At 49.1% G+C, this 24768-nt stretch overlaps 1 protein-coding gene across 3 annotated transcripts in view; it reads right to left on the reverse strand.

Moving 5' to 3' along the window:
- The window catches only part of ROPN1L (rhophilin associated tail protein 1 like), a 34355-nt gene that overhangs the window by 3784 nt on the left and 5803 nt on the right, over positions 1-24768 (reverse strand). For 2 of the 3 annotated variants that reach the window (XM_081053793.1, XM_081053794.1), the window contains exons 5-6: positions 17688-17863; positions 13129-16719 (exon numbers count right to left, since the gene is read on the reverse strand). In XM_081053793.1, coding sequence (XP_080909919.1) covers positions 16656-16719; positions 17688-17863 — 240 coding nt within the window. In that variant the 3' untranslated portion in view covers positions 13129-16655. Of the gene's footprint in view, positions 1-9080; positions 9225-13128; positions 16720-17687; positions 17864-24768 lie in introns of those variants that run through there. The other variant, XR_013993650.1, reaches the window with a different exon arrangement.

Genomic DNA, 24768 nt, shown 5'->3' on the forward strand with positions numbered 1-24768 from the left:
GGTCTTATATTTGGGGAAACACGGTATTTCCAGCCAGGTGACCCAGGGCACCGATGCCCTCATCCTCTAGACGTCATCCTCATCATCCTCGGTTTATCCCCTGGGATGGGCAGGCCTAAGACCCCTGCGGCAAACACTTGGCAGCTGCGGTCGGTGTCTGAGAGAATCGGACAGGTGGGTCATTCTGCTGGGTCTCACCACACTGGGCATTCAAAATGACACTGAGTGCTGCCACTCAGGTGACAGATGCCATTGGGAAGCACTCGGCATGTTCCTGGTACTTGTGCCTGTCCTTATCTCTGTCTGCTTCTCTCGGTAACTGCACCCTAGTTTTCCTTGGGGAGTCCCCCTGTCCTTGATGTCAGTCCAAGAGTGTGAGTGGCACCCCGGCCTGGCCACTCGGAAGGCCCTACCTCCCTGCCTGCTATGATTGCCTTGGATGAACAGCTCCCCAAAGCCAGAGGCTCCTGAGCTTACCAGAATGCCAAGCTGAGCCAAGAGACGGAGAAAGGAAAGTGCTAGATGACTTTTTCTGAATGACCAGATCCTGCCACTTCTGAAGCTGCCACCCGCTGTCCATTTCTGGTACAAGAACCATTAAATGCTCTGTTTTGCTCAGCTGCTTAGGCTGGGGTTCCTGACCCTGCAACCAGGAGACCCTGAACACCCCCCCTCAACCCTTCATCCCTTCCTGTCGCCCGAGGATCCTTGCCCACAGTCTCCACCTTTGCCCGTTGGCCTGTATTAGTCTCCTAGGGCTGCCCTAGCAAATTACCACAGACGCGGGCTTCAAAGAGCAGGATTTCTTCTTTTACTGTCTGGAGACCAGAATCCAAAATCAAGGTGTCAGCAGGCAGTGCTCCCTCTGAAGGCTCCAGGGGAGGGTCCTTCCCGCCTCTGCCAGCTCCTGGGAGCTCCAGGTGTTCCTTGGTTTGGGGCGGTGTCACTCTGAAGTCTGGTTCCCTCTTCACCTGGCCCCCTCCCCTGTGTGTGTCTCTCAGTGTGCTCTCCTCCTCTTATAATGACATGATTTTAAATTGAGATCCTTCACTAATGGCATCTGCAAAGACCCTATTTCCACATGAGGTCCCATTTGCAGGCTCCAGGTGGACATGGGTTTTGAGGGGACACTGTGCAACCCACTGCGATGCCCCATTCCTCCCTATAACCCCAGGATCCTGGTCCTGCGACTCCCCCAACTTTGCCTTCATGCCCTGCGAGGACCCTGGCACTCACGTCCGTTTGGTTCAGGGTCCCCGTGCCCCCAACATCTGATCTCCCATGCCAAGGACGCCCATATAACACTGAAAAGTTCCCAGAATTGATGGGAAAGAAATAAATGTAATGGTGGTGTTATCAAAGATCAGGAAGGATGCTTTCCCCCCTTTGGAGCAGGTCTTTAATACACCAGAAAGGCCTTGATAAGAGATAGCAGAAGAGACTAACAGAAGCATTCAAAAAAGTCTGTCTGTTTTGTTTTGTTTTTATTTCTAATTATGGTAAAATACACCTAACCTAAAATTTACCATTTTAACCACTTTTAAGGGTGCAGGTCATTCAGTCCTTTCACACTGCTGTGCAACCATCACCCCCATCCAGCTCCAGCACTTTTCCATCTTCCAGAACTGAAAGACTGTCTGTCCCCAGCAAAGACTAACGCCCATCCCTCCCGTCACCGCCCAACCCCTGGCAACCACCCTTCTACTTTCCGCGTCTATGAATTTGACTCCGCCCAGTACTTTTGTGAGTGGACTCATGTAATATTTGTCCTGTTGTGACTGGCCACTTTCACTGGGCGTAATGTCCTCAGGGTTCAGCCATGTGGTAGCAAACGTCAGAACTGCCTTCCTTTTTGAGGCGACATAGCATTCCATTGTGTGTAGAGACAACATTTTGTTTCTCCATTCTCCCACAGCTGGACGCGTGGGCTGCTTCCACACCATCTTGGTGGCTACTGTGAGTAGTGCTGCCAAGAACACGCTGTGCAAATATCTTTTGAGACCCTGCTTTCAGTGCTTCTGCACATATACCCAGGAGTGGATTGGCTGGGTCATAGAGTAATGCTATGTTCTAATATTTTTGAGGAACGACCAACTTGCTTTCCACAGTGGCTGCACCATTTCATGTTCCTACCAACAGCACCCAAGAGCTGCATTTTCTCCACATCCATGTCAGCACTTGTTATTGTCAGCTTCTTTCACTGTGACCATCCTGGGGGTGGAGGGACACCCGCTGCCTCTGTGTGCCTGGCCCTCCAGGGGTACCAGCGTGGTGAGCCCTGCACCCCAAGCTCCAGGCTTGCATGGGACAGCCTGCACCAAGAACAACCCCAGCCTCACGGCCAGGAGTCAGCAGTGAGCTCTGACAGGGCCCGCGGCAGGCTTCTGGTGGACATGGCATTTCAGCAAAACCTGCAGAGACCAGAGCATTGGGACATGCAGACCCGAAAGAACAGTCACCTCAGGTGGGGGTAGGAAGCGTCAAGGTCCCCTCCAGGAAGGTCAGGGCTGCCCAGTTGATGTGAACTCAGGAGGCCGGTGATGTGGCCGTGATGTTGGGTGTGCGGGGGCGAGGGGGAAGGAGAAACCACAGCTACTATCAACTGGCTGCCACTGTGTGGCAGGTTCTGCTGTGCCCGTCTGCCAGTCCTCACACGACCCTGTGGGCGACTGTTCTTATCCTTCCATTTTGGGGACATAGGGACCAGCATCAGAGAATTAAACTGTGAGTTCAAGCAAGAGCCTGCATTCACACCCAGCTCTTTCTAAAACCTGTGCTTGTGACTACAAGACGGGCTGGCCTCCAAGGGCAGCTCCCAGAACTGTTTTTCTAAGTAGTTTATTAAAGGAAAGGTGAAGCGTTAGTTTCAAATCTCACAAAAGGGGAGACAAAAACACACACCTCACACTGCAAATGTACAATTTACAGAAATACTAGCAAAAGCAAGCAAGGAGACACTGGATTGACTTCAAGCTGAACTGGTTTGAACTAGCAGTGTTGGTTTCCACAGGAGACAGCCGAGCTCAGGATAAGTCTGTGGGTGTCCCAGGGCCGCGGTGTCTGGCTCCATAGCCAGAACCACAGCACCTGGACAGGGCAGCCCTCCCTGCCCCTTCGCTCCCACTTCAGCCCATATTCCCGGAAGAAAGAAGGCCCCAGGTCTTGCAAGCAGAGCCCAAGAATTGCTGAATTAGGAAACAAAACCTTTTCAGCAACCACGTTTTCCCAGAACTGTACACATGTTGAGTAAAATCTCAGTTTTGTGTCAGTTTATCACAAGGACGAATCACAGGACTTCTAGCACTTGCGTTTTTGTTCCCTTCCCGCCGTGCCCTTGTAGCCTGCAATCCTGAGAGGCCTGGCCTGAGCCACCCCACGGCTCTGAGTCTTGGCTTCTCCATCGTTAAAGAGGAGGTGAGTGGTGAGCGGGGCCGGCACTGGTGACGCCTGTGGGAGGGGGTCCCCAGGGTCTGCGTTCCTGCTCATCTTGAGAGCAGAAATGCTAACTGCCCTTTTCTTTCAGATGACCTTCCAAGGATGTGTGTACAGCAGATGGAAAAGCAGCCATCTGGTATCTTCCTGCAGAGAGGGGACTGTCCAGTGCAAGACAGGTAATGTCTCTGTCTGGGGCAGAGGTTTACGCGTTTGCTAACTGCCTATTTGGTAGCCTGTTCCCTAAACTCAGGGCTCCCAGTCGTGGTGCAGACCTACCGCGTGGCAGCCTCCCCTGAGCCCTCCATACCACCCTGTGGGCCTTGGGGACAAGGGAATGAATGTACTGGCTAAGCATGTATTCACCATGGGTGGTATTTTCAGGATTCTGAGGCTTTGACATCCGGGGCCTTGCTGACCATGGAGGGACCTCCCAGGGCTAGCCACTTCCTAGACATAGCAAATACCCTTCCTGCGAGTGTGCCTTTCCAATACAAACCCACCAAGCCAGAGCTGACTCCCCAACCCTCTCTTTTATGGGGCTCTTACACTCAGGGCCCCTGTCTGCCTGCCCTAATCACCCAGAGCCGGGTGCCAGACAGCCCATGGGCGTGATTCAGACCAGCGGGTCCTAAAGATGCTTATCCTGCCTACCTTGTCCCTTCCCGTGGAAGCCACAACAATGCCCTTGTCACATTTTCCCCTCGATTTCTCTGCCCCGCCCGACCGTGCTTCCCCTTGAGGCTCATGTGACATGATGTGCTCCCCACCCCTGGGAACTGTGAATAACAAACTATCTTCCGGTCTGTTGGCCTCGCTATACCTCAGATTTTCTGTTACTATGTCACATTGCACAGCAGAGCTCATGCTGCTGCTGTGCGATGAGGGATAATGTCCTCCGAAGCTGGCCGGGGGTCGTGGCATTGGTCAGCATCCATTATCCTGACAGGCTAGGCCCCCTTGTGGGCCCGGGACCAGGCTAAACACCAGATGTTTCACAGTTCAGACAAGACCCGGCGTGGTACACGCTGGGTATTACAGGAGCTCTGGTGTCTGAGGGAAGAAATAGAACGTCTGGAAGCAAAGAAGACACCCACCCCAGCCTCGCATCCAATTGGGTGCAGTGTTGAAAGGTCAGTGTGAGGAGAGCCGAGTCCTCTGGCTTCTCCAAAAAGCAGAGGGAAGTTTGAGGTTCGAGGGGGTTTGTCAGTCACAGCTGTGGAGTCTTAGCTAGAGCAGGTCCTCACGCGAGCCGCCAAGGGCTTGTGAAGAGGCAGATCTGATTCAGGAGGTCTGGCTGGGCCCGAGATTCTGCATTTCGCACAAGCTACGGGGGGAGCGGGGCTGGTGCCGCTAGTCCTCAGACCATACTTGGGACACGTGGCTGGGGACAAGCTCAACACAAGGCGCAGATTTACTGGTGAGCCTGGGGGGTGGGGGCAAGGACCTCCTCTGGCTGGCGCCTGCCCCACCCTATCCCATGTTGATTCCTACTGGACCCCCCCACCCCCATACCCACACACAGCCTCAACTCCGAAGTATGGATTAATTCAGCAACCACAATGGGACACTGGAGGCTCTGACTCCCAGGGGACCTCAGGAACTTTCCGGAACAGAAGATGGAGTTCTCAGAACGGCCCTGGTCTCCATTGCCTTCCTAACATCCCCAAGAGGATGTGCCTCAAACGGCCTCCAACCTCTCAGAATCTAGCTGCTGCAGCAACTGCCTTCACATAGATGGGGTCCAAGAGATGTTTGCTGAATTAATGGAAAAAAATCTATCACTGTGTATCTGTTTATTTTGTAGCTCCAGGGGACAAATGAAAGAAAAGACAACTCCCAGCCAAAATAACCACATTTGTTTATGGCCTCTTGGTTCATTTATCTGCTCATCTAGAAGCTAGGAAGCTTTTATTTTTAGTAGTTCCCATATTCCAGCATGGATTGGTTTTCCTCTTCAAGCTCTCGTCAAAAGTTGACATTTCCCACTTTTAAACTGCAAAGTCATGTCCTATCATGTCATAGGAGTACATTCAACAGAAGGAGACAGTGGGGGTGGCAGCTCAGGGAGGACGTCTCCTCTCCCTCAGCCCCCAAGAAACACTCACAGAGCAGGAACGGCAGGCAAGAGCGGCCCTGGAGGGACAGCCTTCCAGCCAAACCCCCAGCGCTGGCCTTTGTTGACTGTTCTGGGTGCTGTCCAGGCAGCCAGGGGGAAGGGCCCCACCTCCACTCATTTTGTGTTCTCTCCGCTGCCAGAGGGGGGCGGGTGATGCCAACTCTGGAGTCTCCTGCCTGCCTTTGCAGCTCTGCCAAGTGAACGGGACCAAATGCCAGTTTATAGACCACTCACTAAAAAATGTGGGGCACGTGAACTGAGCATGAACGCCCTGGTAATCTCGTCAAAATATCTGAAACAGGACGGTCGACGCAACTGGGTGCTGGGCTCAAGATTTTTCTAGCACTGACTCACTGGGAGAACAGGAGCGTGTCTGGATTCTCTGGGCCGCCATTTCTCCGTGAATGACGTGGGAACAGTAAGTGCAGACACACCCCCACCCGCACTGTCCTCCTGGAACTTGGAAGAGCCGGTGCCCGCTCTGAGTGACTAATTTATAGCTTAATCACTCGTGAAATCTAATATACCCACACAAGTCACCAGAATTACAGCTGTCACCTCAAAAATGGAAAGACCAGGATCATTCTGACAAGAGCAATAATAATACAGTCCTAGAATGTAGCAGATTTCCAAGGCGTTAATCTTCTTAATGCTTCTGTGGGGACAAGAGGTGGCTAATATTAGTATAAATATCATCATGATGTATCTTTAATGTGCACTGCAGTCTTTCCAAAATGGAAAATGTCATTTTACCATCTTTCCTCAGTCCTAAAATAAATAGAGAAACTATTCTTATTTTTCCCAATTAATACTTTTTTTCTTTTTTTAGGCATGAAAACCTAATGGTATTTGGGTAGGGAGGAATAGTGAATTGAATGGTGGCTCCTACCTCACAAATGCACGTGCAGCCAGAATCTGTGAACAGGACCTTATTTGGAAATAGGGTCATTGCAGATGTAATTAGTAAAGATCAGGTCATCCTGCAGTAGGGTCGGTCCTAATCCAATGACTGGGGTCCTTGTAAGAAGAGGGGGGAACACACAGAGAGACACTGCTGGAGATTCGAGCGATGCAGCCACCAGCCAAGGAACCTGGTATTAGCCATCAGACTCTGGAAGAGCCGAGGAAAGACTCTTCCCTTGGCAGGGAGCCCAGCCCTGCAGACACCTTGGTTTGGACTTCCTGCCTCCAGAACTGTGAGAGAATATATTTCTGTTACTTTGTGGTCCTTTGTTATGACAGCCCTCAGACACTAACACAGAAGGGGAACTAGGAGCTGGGAACCAGAGGCCCAGACGGGAACTCACAGAGGCAGTGAGAACACTCAGGGGCTTCCATCAGGCATCTGGGGAAGACGCGGGCCCCCTCTGATCCAAACTGCATAGTCATCAAGTCAGCATGACTCCATCCTCTCTGCCCACCCCGTCCTGACAAGCCAGCACCCCCACATCTCCATTTGTACCTATGGAAGAAGAAGCATCATCTGGCCAAACTGATGAAAGGCCCCAGTGAGCAAATACAGTGGAGCGTGTGCTCCACGTGCTCACGTTGGACCAAAGCTTCCTTCAGCTGTGAGTTCCTTCAACAGGACATTATCTAAATATTAGGCACACGTGTCCTTTCCTCCCGTCCTTCTGGACCATATGGCCTCCCTTTCTCCTCACTCCCACAAGACTCATCCAGTGAATTTTCCATCATTTGTCTCAGGTCCAGTGAGTGCCTTGATCGACAACCCAAATCCTTCCTGCCAGCCCATCAACAAGTCTCAGCACTGGTCCTCACCAGCTGCATGTCCTTGTCCTGCCTTCTTGTAAGGACACTTCCCTTTCTTCATCTCCCAAGTGTGAAACACAGTAGGAGGACCTTCCCTGTAGATGCTGTCCTGGAAACAGGGCACAGGGCATGGAAAGCCCTTCATGCAGCACCTGGCACAGTCAACACTCAAGAAATGCTTCACATTTTTAAGAATCTGTAGAAGGTCAAGCTCAATTGCACAGACTATGGGCCTGCAAACAGCCGGCAAGCTAAGAATAGTTTTTACATTTTAAATAGGTGGAACAAAATAGAAAAAGAAGAATGTTTTGTGATGTGTGAAAATTACTTGACATTCAAACTTCAGTGTCCATATCAGATCTCACTGGAACATACCACACCCATTCATTTCCACACTGTCATTTCTACACTGAAGGGTGAGTCCTACCTTCACCCTTCAACAGCAGAGCTGAGTAGCTGTGACAGAGACTGAATGAACCACAGAGCCTAAAATATGTACTAGCTGAGGCTTTACAGAAAAAGTGTGCTGGCCACTGCCATAGACTCTGGAGTCAAATCATCTAACTTCAAATTCTAGATCCACTTACCTACAAGCCGTGTGATTTGAGGCAAGTGATTTCTCCTCTCTGCTTCCGTTTCCATAGCTTTAAATGGGCAGAATGGTCCTTGTTTCAAAATATTTTTGTGAGGATTAAATGAATTATCATTTCTAGGGTCTTAGAACAGTGCCTGGCACATAGAAGAACTATAGATAGATTAAATTATTTTGGGGTTTTTATTTTAATCCTGACTACCTAAATCTTTAAATGCCACCATCCTACACCAGAGTAAAATCCATAAAAATTCACAAGCCTTCATCCTACTTGACATACAAGAGTTCTTTAAGCGTATCATTTTCTTCGCTTTTGTTCATTTCCTTCACTTTTCATTATTGCTCCATATGCAAACAGATCCAAGAAACCTTAGCTCAGACTTCTCAAATCCATCTGGGTTCTAATTTGTTATGTTGGAGGAAAAACAAAACCTGTATTCCCTAGCAGATGCACAAGGACTGTTCTGTTAGTCACATCTGCCACCTCCTTACTTTTCAGCATTAAAAGACATTTTTGCAAGCTCTACGAATCTTGACTCTAAAAGCAAATGCAGAACAATTTCCCATGTGGACAAGGATGTTTTCCTTTTCTAACTGCCAGTGGCTGGGGTGACTTGTGGAGGAGGAACAGGCATGGTGAACATTGATAGTTATTCCGCACCGTCCTCTCACTTCTTCCATGTAATTGAGTTTGGCTGGGCATGACTCCATATCCCAATTGCCTGTGCAGTTCGGCATGGTCATGTGACTAAGTGCACCCAGCTGGAATGCAAATGGAGTGTGAAGCACCTCTTCTGAGTCTGGGCCTTAAGGCCTTGAGTGTGCGCTCCTCCCAGCCTCCACCTTCCCATGAACTGCAACCATGTGGATGAGGGTGACACCCTAAGAAACTGCAAAGCAACAAGTTGGAAAGAACCTGGGTCCATGAATGACCATACGGAGCAGAGCAGCCCATCACACTGGACCCCTCATGGAAGGACTCTCATTTAAGAGAGAATGAGCATCTGTGTTCTTTAGGTCATTTTCTCATAGCAGCTTAGCTTGTAACCCTAACTAACACAAGGCTATGCAGTCCACCATCTTTGGTCACAGGTGAGGGAACTAACTGACTGGGTGATCCCCCCAATGCCATATTCAGCCGCGGGTCTAGAACCAGGCCCTTACCTCAGAGCCCTGTGCTCTGTCCATGTCACATGGGCATCATGTTTGCGTTTTGGAGGTAGTCCCGTGTCATCTCAGGTTTCTGAATCAAGCCACCCAGTGCTTAGGTCTTGGTGCCCATGTGATCCTGGGGAACAGTGCCTCCGTCTGCGTCCAGTCACAAGAGAGAAACCACACAGTGAGTCACACAGGGAAAGTTCAATGTAAGAATCAGTAACTGTGACAGGACTGGGATGTGAGGAATTGGCTGGGAAGCAGGAAAGAGAATGCTAATGAATATGTGAATAGATATATAAGAAGCAGCCATGACCTCTGAGCAGTGAGGTGGCACTCAAGGTAGATGCCCCCAGGCCTGAGATCCAGGTTTCATTGGAGACGGTGTGGCTGTGGTTAATAGAATCTCACAGAAGTGGCTGTGGTGCCATGCCAGCAGAACTTGCTGGAAATCTGCCCTCTAGGGTGTTAGGAAAAGCTGTTCATGGGGAGACATGAAAACACCTAAAGGGTTTATGGGGGAAGCTGCCGGCCACACAAGGACCCATGAGCATGCCTTTCCCAAGGACATTTAGAACACATTTATTTGCACACAATGATCAACTTTTATCTTTTCTCTATTTTCTTCAGAGACTTTCAAACGTGTGTTTTTTTAAAATTTATTGACGTGACGATTGTTAGTGAAATAAGTTTTAAACTAATATGTGATTCATCTAAAAATGCAACTTTAAAATATACATTTATTTTTAATATTGGGTCATTTTAAAAAAGCCCCACAAAATCAAGGCTCAAGCTGAGAAACTTTGGTCAGAAACTGCTGCATAACACATTATCAAAAACATAGTGACTTAAAACAGTCCACATTCATTATCTCAAACTTTCTGTGGGTTGGGAGTCTAAGCTGAGTCCTCTGCTCCCTGGCAGAGATACCTCATCAAGGTGTGGGCCGAGGCTGCAATCTCGTCTGACACTCAAGGTTCACTTCCAAATCCTCCAGGTTGTTGGCAGAATTCAGTTCCTTGCAGTCATAAAGCTGACATCTCTATTTTTTTTGCGGGCTGTCAGCTGGAGGTGGCTCTTAACTCCCAGAAGACACCCTCAGGTCCTTGACACCTGGCCCTCTCACAATGACAGCTAAGTTCTTCAGAGCCAGCAGAAGAATCTCTCCCTAGTCTGCAAATGTGGAACCTTATATAATGTAACACAATCAACGGAGGGGGGAAGCTCTGCCATTGTAGTCACATGTCTACCCACACTCAAGGACAGGAGATTATGCAGGTTGCATATAGCAGAGGGCAGAATCCTGGAAGCCAGCTCAGAATTCTGCGTGCCACAGACCCTCAGAAAGTCTGGGGAAATTAGAAAATGTATCTAAAGCAAGTCTATCTTCTTCCTATTCTAGAAACCTCTCTGATCTTCTAAATGAGCCAAGATTCCCTCACTTGCTTTCAACTGCCACCATTCTCAACCCTGCCCTCCCCACCTCTGGAATCCTTAAAGGGCTTTCTTCTTTGGGATCAAGAGAAAACTCAATGCAGACCTTGTTTCCGATCAGGCTAGAGCTCTACTCCATTTTGGATGCCCCTTTGTACACAGTTTGCAAGAAGAGAGGTAATGGGGTATATTAGTCTCTGAGGGCTATGTAACAAATTACCACACTGGGGCACACATCAGAAGGGTACCCAGGTGAGCATTGATGGCCTCTGGAGCCCACTGTGCAATGTTGGACAAGTTACTTAACTTCCCTCTTCCTCAGTTGTCACATTTGTAGTGTGAAGTTAATAATAATATCCACTTTATGGGGTCATTTTGAAAATTTGGTGACTTAAGGTACATAAAGCAGTCGAATTCTAAGACAGCCCCCAAATTCCCACCCCTCTGGTGAACACACCCTTCATAATCCTCTCTCTTTGAGGGCCTGATGTGTATTAGATTAAACTAGATAAAATTGCCACTTGGGGATGAAAAATGGAGTCTAATAGTAACTTATGTGTTTCAACGAAAGGTAAGTATCAGATAATAATTATCTACTATTACCACGTACAGCTCTAGACCCACATCCTGAAGGCTCCTCAACCCTAGCTAAGGAAAAGAACCCCTCTTCCTCCCAACTCCGGGCTGAAAAGCTCAGGGAAGACTCTGATTGGCTGAATGTGGGTCGTGTACCAACCCTGTCAACAAATCACTGTGGCCAGGAAGGGGAGCACTATGATTGGTCTAGCCTAGGTCACATGCATGCCCCCACTGACTACCTACCTAAGCCAAAAGGATTCAAAAACACCAATTCTTGATAATGATTGGTGGATGGATGGGTTGAATATATAATGAATGCACAAGGGAAAGATCAAACAGTAGATAAAGTTACACAGTGGAAAGTAGGCCACGTCTTCTCAGAAGTTTCTACCAGTTTTTTTGGTGTGCACATCGTTCCAGAAATAACTTATGCATCTATAAGAGTGCATATGAATATGTAGAAATACAGATATGAATCTCCCCCACCTGTTTTTCACACAAATGATTGTGTGCTGAATATTTTCCCCTTCTTTGTCTCCAGCATTCTTCTCCTTGCTCCACCCTGCTGCAAGCCCAAGGCAGCTGACCTCTGTATCGTGAGCCTTCCTACCTGCTGGCTTCTAGTTGTGCTTGGTCAATGTGCTTGATCTTCTGGCAGAAGATCAGAGGGTGGGAGGCAAATGAGAGTGGGGTAGTCAATCCCCCAGCTGCGTCCCTGTGGGCCCCCAGGGGTGTCTACCCGTCTACCAGATCCCCAGTCCAGCCATCTCTCTGAACTCCAGTGACAACTCCCCACCTGCCCTTTCAGGCCTAGGGTTATAGAGCTCTTGTGGGTTCCCCTTATCTCTCCCCACACCGTATTCTACAACATCTTCCTCTCAAACCCTGTTCAGATGTCCCCATCTATAGTTTTCCACTTGTGAATCAAGAAACAAATTCTCCCCCTCTTTACTGTCTCCTCCCCAAGAGCCACATTCCTCTTCATCTTTCGTTTAGAGGAGAGTCTCCCCAGGCTCTGCGGCCAGACTGCCAGGGTCCAGTGACAGCTCCTCCACTTTCTCCTTGAGTGACCTTGGGCAAGGTACTTGTCCTGTCCTGTAAAATGTAATGACAGTGCCCACCTCCGGTGTGCACTTGGTGTGAGAACTGAATGCGCTCTAAAGCCCTTGGCCCAGGGCCCAGGCTTAATGGTGCTGCATAAATGCATTTTCATCTAAGCTGAACCATCAGCCCAACCCAAACGTCCCTGGGCCCCCTAAACAGCGTTTGCCAGGGCACATTTTGTCCCGTCTGGCCATCTTTGTCCCTGCTAACTCCATTCCATGTTACATCCAAGCGTGGGGATGGGCTTTGAGGTGGTGACTAAGTGGAGCAGGTGCCCAGGAGGGAGCCATTCTCCATCCCAGGTGGACTGGCTCCATCTCAGCATGGAAAAGTATGGGATTCCCGCTCCATCTCAGTGGGGTCACACACCAACTGTCCATGAGGCTTCTGGAAAAACCCAACCATTCTGGGGCAGACTGCACATTAACCCATCAACACCCACTCAGGTTACTTTACCTATTGGGCCTTCTGCCCTCATGGAGAGCCAGCACCAGGGAAATGCGGCAGATACTAGAAATGTTGTTGAATGTAGACAGTGTCAAGAGGGACAGAAGTGTGAGGTTAGGTGGGCGGGCCTGAGCTCTGGGGCAAGGGAAGGACCCAGAGCTCAGGACACAGAGGCAGGGGAAGGACCCAGAGCCTCTTAGTTCTGGTTCAATTCTCTAGAAAAGGGGGTTAATTATACTTCTGCAGCCCACCTCCTGGGCCTCTGGTGAGAATCCACTCTGATAATCAAGGAGAACGAATTCTGCAAAGCAGCATAATAGAGTTAGGATTTTCCTCAGGGAGTGTCTGAACGCCTTTCATCCTTTAAATACTAAGGCACAAAGCCTCCAGCCCACCGAGTGCTCCAAGGTTCTTTGAAAATATTTAAGGCTTGAAAACAATCATAGTTCGTAAATTACAGAGATAGCAAAATCAAATTCAACAAATAACTTATATAGTTCTTCTATATTAACTGTTAAATTGAGCATATATAAAAATCTCTACTACATTTGAAAACCATTTGTAAAGCCAGATTTTCTCACATTACAAGAATTCATAAGTATGCCAGTGATTGCCAGGAAATAACAGCTAATTATAAATTAAACGGGCGACTTGTATCTAAGTCATTTTATGAACAAAATTACTGGCCCTGTCCAGACCCCTGAGAATCCCATCATGCTAGGCGACTACAGACTTCTAGAATCGTCTCTACTTCCACCTTTTCTCTTCCTTACACATCATGAACATCAAGCAAAACAAAACAAAAACCACTTTCTTTAAAGTGAAAACTACAGAAGCTGACAAACACAGTGAGGCTGAAAACCAAGTAATTCGCTGGTTACTGCTGCAGCAACAAAGACTTCTGACGTGACTTTCCATGGGACAGACACGTCCTGTAGCCATGAGGCCCAAGTCCCCATCAGCTGATTTGCATCTTGTGGCATTTCCAAGCCTGATTCCCCCCAACTCACTCCCCTGAATCAAGAGAAAGCAGATATTTCCAAACCCACGCCTCACAAATACCAGGGGTTTTGTTTTAATGCTCAGTCTCCATCGTTGTCAAAGCCTATTTTGAAGTGGCTTTAGTTGGAAAAATCTTGTCTCCTGAGGTGACAAATCCACACGGGGCCGTCTGCCTCCTCTCGGCGTACGCACAGAACACGGTCCCTCATGCCTGAACCCCTAGGAGTCCCAAGGGTCCTCAGGGACCCCGCCCCAGTCTCCACACAGGTAAGGCAGGTATTCACTGGTGTCCCTCTCAAGCTTTGTTCAAGCATTCCAGTCACTTGAACAGTTAATTTTATCCAACACATTGATTAGTTAATGATACTTGCAGCAAATCCTGTAGTTATTAATTAAACCATTTGAGTGAACTCCCCAAAAACAGTTAACAACCTGATTGAAAGCCAAACTTCCGATGGCTATTTTAAAAAGAAATAACTGCAGGGTCTGAAGGAGAATAAACATGATTCCACTATGTCACAGAAAGAGTCCAACTCAGCATGAGAACAGGAAAAGGGTTCTCTTTAATGAGATGAGGTCATCTGTCTGAATACTGAAACTCTAGTTGAGAGCAAACCATCCGGTGTGGGCACAGAGCAGCATGGTACCTTAATTAGGTGCTAGATCAAGATACTGGGGGCTCCTGGACAAACATGGGACAGAAGTGTGCCTGCCCCCCCTTTTGTCTGGTTACAAAACTCGTTCCTTTTCCACCTTGATGGAGCCCAGCCGCTCGGGGCACTTGAGGCCCCAGTGGCAGCAGTCAAGACAGGGGTACAACCTCTGGGACCTTGTGGGAAGGGTGGGGACAGAGCACCAAGCTCTCACTGTGGTGTCAGATCTAAGGGGCCATTTCCCCATCCTTTGCTGGTGTCCACTAAGCAGAAATGGATCAGGAGGCTTTGCTAAACTCCAAAATGACGGTGTTTTATTCAAGGGTCTTAGGATTTGCAAATCAAATTTGCTACCAGGAAACACCCAGAGTGTTCTGAAGAAAAAAGTTGAGGGTTCTTAGAGTAAAAAGAATTCTCAGGCGGTTAGAGCTCCGTGCTCCTAACTCTGAAGGCTGCCGGTTTGATTCCCACATGGGCCAGTGGGCTCTCAACCACAAGGTTGCTGGTTCGATTCCTCGACTCCCACAAGGGATGGTGGGCTGTGGCCCCTGTAACTAAGATTGAACACGGCACCTTGAGCTGAGCTGCCGCTGAGATCCCGGATGGCTCAGTTGGTTGGAGTGCGTCCTCTCAACCACAAGGTTGCCAGTTCAACTCCCACAAGGGATGGTGGGCTGCACCCCCTGCAACTAGCAACGGCAACTGGACCTAGAGCTGAGCTGCGTCCTCCACAACTAAGACTGAAAGGACAACAACTTGAAGCTGAACAGCACCCTCCACAACTAAGACTGAAAGGACAACAACTTGACTTGGGGAAAAAAAGTCCTAGAAGTACACACTGTTCCCCAATAAAGTCCTGTTCCCCTTCCCCAATAAAATCTTTAAAAAAAAATAAAGAAAGAAGAGAATAAGTGAATGAACTAATCAATAACAGTTTGGGAGACAAAGAGGAAAAACTGAGGGTTGTTAGATGGGTGGGGGGGTGGGGATAAGGGGGAAGGTGAAACACCTTAGAAAACAGTCAGTAGCCACAAGGTGACCACAGGGTTTTGAAAATTAATTTGGGGAACATAATCAATAATGTAAAGATTTTGTAGGGTATCCGATGGACACGTGTCCCATTTGGGAGACCATCTCAGGGATGATGTAGATGCCTGATCACTGCACTGTACACCTGAAGCTGAACAATAATGAATGCCAACTATAATTATATATATACATGTATATATATGTATGTATATACTTACAAGAGGCGGAGTACAGCATTGGGAGTGGAGACAGTGGAAATGTGATGGCTCGGTGCGATGTCAGAGAAATAGTGGATGGGGGGAGGGGGGTCCACAGTGTGAGGGATATAAATGATAAACATCTAAGTATTACTTTGTCTTGTGCACCTGAAACTAATAAAATTTAAAAAATTCAAAAAAATTGTGAAAGCTTTTAAAAACTCCAACTCTGAAAAGTTCCTTGTAAATTTTTGAATACTCTCTGTATGCTGTCTATTCATGGGGAGGATGACCAAAAAGTCCAAGCTAATGATCATCCCAAATAAGGTAGTTTAATGTCCAATTTAATGGAAAATATACTTTACGCATCTCAGTGCGAAAAACTAAATACTTTTTTAAATAACAGCAAAATACTTCTCACAACTTCAGGCTTTTGTAAGTCTTGGAACACCAAAAACATTAGCATGACGGCCAATCTGCAGAGAACCAACAAGCCGAACCATCCCCAAGCTCTCAGAAAATGACTTACGAGGTACTAACTGGCGTCGTCATTTTGAAGACTGTGTATGAGCAAAGCAAATGAAGGACCCAGGAGGCTCATTCCTGTTCAGTGGACCACGCGCTGGTCCACACTGCTTGTCTGGTTTGCTTCGCAGCCACAGCTGCTCTTGGAAAGGGCACAAGTGCCCAGGCCTGCTTTTCCCAGAGAAGAGCCAGCTTCGGCAGAAGATGCTCTTCCCAGCAAGTCTCAGGTAAGGCTGCCAGGGAGCAAAGCGTCTGCTTCCTGCTGGTCAAGGGTTTCCAACGAAGAGAAAGAACAGCCCCTTTGAACAGCCCCCTCTGTGCTCTATAGCATCCAAGGAGATTGTTTGACTCAAATGGTTCATTTTACTGCTACGAGTGGTTTACCTTTAAGGTTCTTACAAGAACGCAGTGAAGAGCAAGCATTCAATTAGGCCCCCAGGACACCCATCAGTTACACTAAGTTCCCATTACCAGAAAAACTCACACGGTCTCATGTATGTGGTTAACAACAGATTGTAATTGGTGCCAAGGTTTTACAGAGCACCTCTTTTGACATTAAAATATGTTCTTCTCTGTATTGATGGCGTACGTCGGAGTTTTCTTTTCAAGGTTTTCTACATTTTACTCCTTAGAACGAAGAAATCGGAAATTCCTATCATGCCATTCTTTCTAGATTCTCTAAATGAGAAACAGATAAAGATACTTATTAGTAATTTCTCACAGCACACAAAACAAATTTTATGAAACAATATGGTTTAGTATAATTTAAGTGCAACTTAAATATGTTATATAATTTAAAGTTTTACCTTAAACAATTGATTATTTATGGTCTCTAATTAGTAATTCTTACCTCTAAAAATAAAGCATTCTATTTTCTTGTACAAAAATGGGCATTTATTTCTAGGTGAAAAAATCAGATATTTAAAGATTTTTCTTTATTGACAATTCAAATTTTAGTCACTAGGTAACAAAATTACTCTTTTATTTAAAAAGTTGGTCTACTAAAATTCAAAGGACTGTCTTCTTGCATCTATGAGGCTTTGGGGTTGACTACAGTATAGCTTTTGATTCTTCTCTTTATAGACATTTTTATTTCTTGAATGATGGTGACTATTAGTCAACTGCTGCCAGTCGATGTAGTGTAAAAATACTGAACTGCAACAGTGTTGACTTCCAATGTCAATGGGGAAAGTGAGATCTGTCTCTAGGGCTCATATTTGAAAGGTAAAAGGAACACAAGTTGGTAGTGGTTCTAAACTGTACTTTACCGTAAAACTCAACCATCTCTTACAGGAGCAGGGGCATTGCATTGTGGAGCTGCCTCTCACGTGGACACTTAGAGAAAGAGAGGGAGGCTGGACGATGACGCCTGTCATCCTGACCACCCGCTATGCTCCTTGAGCTGCAGGATGACGTGTGGTCACTGCCTTCATTGTGCTAATTCCAAATGAAGGCCAGCTGGAGCTCACATTCACAGCTAGGGAAGAACCACTACCAGCTCCCTGAACAGGACTCAGAAACTTCTCAGTGTGGGTCCCTCCTGACACAGCAGGACTAGCTGGGACCAAGGTAGCAGAGAAAAGAGTAAGAAAAGGGGCGATCTCTAACGCCCAACATGCCTGTGTGCCTGGGGTGCTTATACTCACACGCTGTCCTTTAGAGAGGCGAGGTACACCTCTGTATCCGCGACAGGGATCTCCGCGTCCAGTTCGGACAAGTAGCGGTAGACGTAGCAGAAAGTCTCAAACGGGATGCGTGAGGGCCCACCCTCGGGGTCAGCGGTCAGGATCTCGCACAGATGCTTCATCGCGCTGGTCAGGCTCTAGAAACAGCACAAACAGGACAATTACTGTCGGGTTTGCTAACGTGGGAAGCAAAGACCCAGCAGAGTAAACACTCCAGGATCGTTTACAGAAATTCTCCAACAAGTACATTCTCCACCTAAATTAAGAACTAGGTCAATCTGTAATCACCATAAAAGAAAGAAAGAAAACGGGAAGGTTTGATCAGGATGCAATGGGTGTGAAAAAAAAATTTAATCCACAGACTTTGTATTGAAATGGGAGTAACTGTTAAGAACAAGAGGAAGCATTGATCTCCGTAAGATGGACCTCCTAAGCCAACACAAGAACCTTCCAGCCCCTTTGGCCCCACAACACACCTAGGGACTAAACAAACTGTCACCAACTAGAGGTGTCACCTCCGGAGAGTGGGGTGCAGGTCCTGCTGCTGTCCGCCCGCCCATCGGGCTCCGTGCAGGGCCCGCCCTTGCCCTGGGTCTTGTCTTGTTCTGGGAAGCTCGCCTCTCCCCCTGTGCACTATGCATCTTGCTCATTCTCTCGCCCTTAGTCACCCCCACCCCACCCTGGCCGACATCCTGGACTTCAGCCTGAGTGCCGGTCCTACTTAGGGAAGCCTTCCACCCCCACTGACATCAGCTTCCAGGGCATGCTGACCCAGCCCACCCTCCCCTTCACGCCACCAGGGTGGGGGGAGGCGCATCCAGGCAAGGGGAGCCATCGCTTGTGTCACAGACGAGAGCTGGTTTCCATACTAGATCTTGTCCATTCCTGGTGACTTAAGTGGCAGGGTCTGAAGCCTGTGTAGGTGGGAGGGCCACAGCAGTGAGGGGTGGGAGCAGCTCCTGCAGACTGGCTGTGAGACCCCCAGGAATTTTATGAGAAGGTTGATCACATGTTGGTAGGCTGAAATCTGCTGCAGTGGGAGTATTTACACCGCATTCACGGGCAAATGCTGCAAATCAGGACCTTCCCCCAGGGGAGCTCCTGCAGGAATGAATCTGGGCTGCACTTAGGAGGAAAGAGCAAGAAAAAAAGCAAACAGTGGGCCGGACACCAAGGACAATCCCCAGAGGAAAGTGCAGGTGTAGGGAGTCACACAGACCTGCCGGACCGGAACAGTGACGGTGTGGAGACAGCACTCTGACGTCCGTAGGGACATGTACAGGGCTGGAGCCAGGCCTTTTTTGTTTTTTTTTTAATGACACACATTTGTTATCTTGCTGTGTCTGTGGGTCTGGAGTCTGGACATAGCTTAGCTGGTCCTGTCAGGCTCCAGTCAAGGTGTGAGCCTGGCCTTCACCAGAAGCTCGGGGCTCAGGCCCCCTCCCAACCTCACTCAGGCTGCTGGCAGAACTCACTTCCTTGTGGCTGTAGGACTGGCGGACCTCGCTTCTTGCTCGCTGTTGGCTGGAGGCCGTCGTATGCCCTTCAGGCTGCCTGCAGGGCCCTGATATGTGGCCCTCACACAGCACAACACGGCAGCTTGCTTCCTCAACGCTCCAGGAGCTCCAGTAGGTTCTCACAGTGAGTAAATATCAGAGAAAAGTCACCTTGTGCTTCTGGTGGGAGGAGGAGAAAGGCCAGAGGACAGAAGTGAGGTTCTCCCAAGAACTGGCCGGCCTTGCCATGCACCGGGCCCCGCTGAGAGCTTCACTAGGCAGGTCCTGTGCTCCTCACAGTAACCGTGTGAGATACGGGCGGTGGGGCTCGGGAAAGCTAAGTCACTGGCCCAGCGTAAGCCAGCGGGACTGGAATGCAGGAGTCGGCCTGCTGACACCACATTCCCCCACCGCTGACAGCTGCCAGACTGGCTCAGGGGCGAATGACAGGGGCAGACAGGCTGCCATATTCGAGGTTCCAGACATGCAGCTGGAGGAGATGAAGGCTGAGCAGAACAAACTCCCCCATCACCATCGGCTGGGACTCAGGGCGTCTGGAAAGCCACATCCTACTCTCGCTGGCTGTGATGGAATACTGGGGTACAGAGCACAGTCCTGACATTGGCCTGACTCTGGGGGGTGGAGGCAGCAGCGAAATGATGCTCAATTTGAAAAACAGATTGTTTTCCGAACTTCTTCAGGGAACTGCACGGCCACCCCCCTACAACGTTGTCCTTGAACGAGGACTTGGTAAAACTAAAGTTGTGTAAAACTAAAGTTTTACAGTATGTGTGCCTTGCTTGAAACGTTGCAAAGACATGTCATGATGCTTGATTCCGCTTTTATATCTGACATGCGTGGAAGTCTGCACTGAGTGCTGAGTGCCGGCCTGCGAGGCCAGGCAAGGACGGGGGGCGGGGGGCCAGCCGCTGGCGAGGAGCAGGCAGTGGGGTCTGCGTGGTGACGGGATGTCCAGACACTTCTGAGGAACAGGTATTTAAGGAGAAGATACATCAAAACATCCAAGCATCACCGCCTTCTGCAAAGGCGCGATGACATTACAGGTGTTAACATTTCTCACGGTCAGACTTGCAGCCATTTTTACATCCCAAAGCGTTCACAAAGCAACTAGCACAGTTTTGCACCGAGCGTTGTGTTACTCAGAAGCAGATTTCTCCACTCCACAGGGTGGTAGGAAGGGAGTCTGCTTGCTCACACCCTCGGCAGGCGGCCTCCCCCAACTTCCTGCCACGGCTTCCTCTCGGGTACCTAAGACTTCCCGGGAGGGTACTGGCCAGCAGCGCGTTATCAGCCAGGCGCGCACGCCTGAGCCATCATCTGAAATTAAAGGGCAGACGTGTGAGAAACAGGCATGGAGGCCCCTGCTACTTCTCAGGGTCTGCGGCATGCCAAATCTGTGGACTTTTTCAAGTTCAGAATTTTAGCTGCTATCATGATGGCACACAGAGCCCGCTCACACACGCTCCCAAAGTGTCCCTTTTAGCGGGTGTGGAAACAAAAATGAGAACAATATCTTGACTGACCCCTTCAAACAGAGTAAGAACAGAGACGTTCTCGCTCCCTGAGGTGTGTCCTGACCCCTGACGGTGCTCAAGCAATGGCATTAACCCCCAGGCCTCATGTTCTATTAGCCTGCGATCCTTTTCATTTCGTTTTCTTATCCTCACAGGATTTCTCATTTAAAACGCGGTTCTGGGACTTGTGGCAGGTGACGGGGGAGACCCGCCTTGTGCCAGAGGCTGGGACAGAGCCCTAGGGTGAAGCCCATCCAGGCCAGCCGGACGCTGCCCATGGCATTGTCCCTGAAGGCGATGGAGGGGCCCCCACGTCCAGCACCTGCCGACGAGTGTGGATGGGATGTGAGCACAGTGACAACCCAGTGGGAAGCACACCCCACCTCTCCTCTCTTCCCCACAGAGGAGGGACTCAGCAGTGAGGCCAGTGGCATTAGGGGCAGGTGAGCCCAGGGGCCCAGAGCGGCCCCTTCCTCTGGGGAACACGTCCAGGCCAGAGGCCTCACTCATGGCGGCGGCTGTATCTTGTCACTGGCCTCGGAGCGTGAGGAATCTTTTTGGCACTCTCAGAACGGGCTTTAGAGGCCACTGCAGAAACCTCAATGGAAAGCAGTAGGAGAGTAGGCCAGGACGCCGCCTCCACCCTGGGCCACAAGGGCCCTGGGACGGGTCAGAGACACCAAATCCTACACGTAGAAGCACAGCCGTGGGCGGACAGTGTGCGAAGGACCCCACAGTGAGTGCTGTTGGGAGGTGACACTGAAAGCCTTTTCGGATGTGAATCATTTTAGATCATAAAATGATACTGATGACAATCTTTAGTTGGTCTCTGAGACAGGAAATTCTGGGCTCTCATGTGGTGGCCCCAACCTGTGGGTGGCACACCCCTTGGGCTACAGAGCCACTCAGAGGGGTCCCCGTACACTTGTGCTCACGTGTTGGTAGAGGCAGGTCTGAGCCCGTGCTCTGAGTTCAAATCCCGCTCCACCACTTCAACCTACAGAGCCTGTCTCCACAGCGCACCCTCCTATGATTCCAGAGCCTTCCTCAGAGGGGTGCTGCGGGGAGTAAAGAGAATACGAAGGGCTCTGGGCAGCCCCACCCCTGCTGAGAACCCTACAAATGACCACTGCTGTTCCCACGGAAAACCGATGTCACACACATGCGTCACTGCCATTGCAAACACAGATGCTGTCGCGATTACTAAGGCTCAAATGCTTTTCCAAGCCTAACTGGGGTCGGCTGGTTTGCCATTATGGACCTTCTTACTCAGTGTGCGCAGGGGTGGGGGGTTTGCCTCACAAGGTTTGGATGCCATAAAAATGATCCCTAAGCTTAAAAGAACACAAAACAATTCTATCCACCACTTTAATGCTTACGTCATCGACGTGGAGACGCGATCATTTCCCCAGGTAAGCACACCGCGCACTGTGGCGGGGGCCAGGAACCACCAGCACACCAAGGCGGGCATTTGCACCCCACACCTGACCTGCCTGGGGCACCCCACCATGCGCCTGGCCCCCACCTGCAGCTTTCAATGCCATGGCCGGAGTGGAGCTCAGGACGCCAGCTCCAAGGCTGCATGCAGGTGCGGGCCTCTCGCTTTCACTCCACAACCTTCCATCCAGAGCAGGGCCCAGCACACAGCAGCACCATAAACATTTGTGAAGGAACGAAGGAATGAAAGACTGCGTTCTGGCCTTCCATTCACAGTGCTAGAGTAATTTTTAAGAGAAATTCAATAGCACGGAGACTGTATCTGCCAGAAGCCATACATAGCGTCCATCGTGTTGAAGCAGAGAGACTAGATTCCAATTTTAGAGAAATCCTACCTAGAAAAGTGAAGAGGCAATAATCCATTCTAAATTACTCCTCATCATCTCGCTTCACTTCTTCATTTCCTCCTTTTTGAAGGTTCTGTTTTGTTTGTTTGTTTGTTTTTAAGCATAAACATAAATGCTAAGATGCCAAACTACACCAAGAATTAGCCCCTGGACGTCACAGCTTCGCATTAGCACACCTCCAAGCCACCCCAAGCCACCCCGCCAACGTGGGCATACAATGGCGTCAATAAGGCCAGTCTCCGCAGGAGCCGGGCGTTGGAACCCTGCCTCCTAAAGCTGTTTGAAACCCTGCTCTGTGGGCGACACCGGGCCGTGCGGAGCCAAAGCCGCAGTGAAGGTACCCAGGCTGGGTGGCTGGCAGAGGAGGAGTCTTCTCCACCTGAGTCATGGGCCAACAGTACTGCTGAGGTGGCTTAGTGAGGGGACAGGACGGGACCCCACATTGGCCCACGGGATAACCCGTCCCAGGAAGAACAGAGAAGCCTGTCTGCTCTTTTTCTGTTCCCTTCCTCAGCCCGCAGCTTAGAAGGTGAGGCTCCATCCTTGATAAAATGTCTCCCTCTAGTGTCACACACTACACATGCATAAGAGACCTCATCTTCCAAAACAGCTTCTGCTCGGGTTTCAATCTAGTGCTTCATTTCCACCATTAGGGACGTAGAAATTACAAAGATAGATCCCCAAAGATTTTCGAAATATTCTACTTTCTCATCATTATTAAAATCTAAATTTCACAACTAAGTTTAGAGGCACAGACTATAATCATGAATTCAAACATTAGATGCTAATTTTATATTATTAAAATCTTGATTTCACAGAGTTCCAAAGGAACAAAGCAACATAAAATTTTCTCCATTAATTAAATTTAATTAAAATGAAAACTGTCTGTGTCCTTCCTGACAGCACCCCACTGAGGTACTCCATTGACTCCTGAGCCTGTCTTTGCTCTGTGGTCGGCCAGTGGCCAGCCCCTGGCACAAACAGCCCTCTCTGTGACTGACCCGGAACACAACAAAAGCAAACAAAACATTAGGCAGTGAGCAGCCTGACCCCTGACCTTACTGGGCTTTCAGAGTTTCTCACTGTGGCCATTAGTAGGCAGGAAATTACAGTATGTCCCCACAGTAGGCATTGCGCAGCAGAGGAAGCTATCTACAGCAGTCTTGAATGATACAGTTGAATAAACATAGAAATCAAACTAGGAATGAAAAAACGTTCTGGAAGATTACTAACGACATAATTAACTTTCCATTAAGATAAAACCTGGGCCGGCCAGGTGGCTCAGGTGGTTGGAGCTCCATGCTTCTAACGCCGAAGGCTGCCACTTCGATTCCCACATGGGCCAGTGGGCTCTCAACCACAAGGCTGCCGGTTCAATTTCTCGAGTTCCGCAAGGGATGGTGGGCTGTGCCCCCTGCAACTAGCAACGGCAACTGGACCTGGAGCTGAGCTGCGCCCTCCACAGCTAAGACTGAAAGGACAACAACTTGACTTGGAAAAAGACCTGGAAGTACACACTGCTCCTCAATGAAGTCCTGTTCCCCTTAAAAAAGAAAGTCTTGTTCTCCTTCCCGCCCCCCAGAAAAAAGATAAAACCAACTACCATTAAATAAGGTATTTCTTGGGGTACAGATGTGATCAAAGGGAAGCATGAGATTCAGGACAGCCTGCTTCCTTCAGACGGGGCAGGCCAGGGGCCAGGATGGAAGGGGGGAACACAGGAAGTTTAGCTGCAGGCTATTGCCAGTGTTAGTGATCATGTATGGAAGTATTACATAAAGTAGTTTTTAAAAATTCAAATTGAATCGAAGAGGCTCATGCATGGCCCTAAGGTGAGTGTGCGCCATGAAGCGAGGGTTATGAATTATACAGTTCCATACTCTGGGGACAAAGATTAAAGGGAGGGGGTAAAAAAAAAAAAGCCCTTCTCTGCTGTAAAGGTAGGTGCCTTTTCTCAAGCCCCGTTCTTCAGTGCTTAGCGTGGTAAGTCTCCCTTCATCTGACCAGGTGTCTCACTGAGGGAGCTGAAGAGAGAGGTTCTTGACTTCCCAAGGGAGTTCTGTCTTCAGTGTCCTCCAGCTCCAACCCGCCCTCGCACCCCGGCTTCCTGGGCTCACCATCGCTCTCACCTCAGAATGGAGGGTCTTCTTGGTCCTCAGTGCTAAGT

The sequence above is a fragment of the Rhinolophus hipposideros genome (assembly GCF_964194185.1).
Source record: "Rhinolophus hipposideros genome assembly, chromosome: 7".
Taxonomy (NCBI): domain Eukaryota; kingdom Metazoa; phylum Chordata; class Mammalia; order Chiroptera; family Rhinolophidae; genus Rhinolophus; species Rhinolophus hipposideros.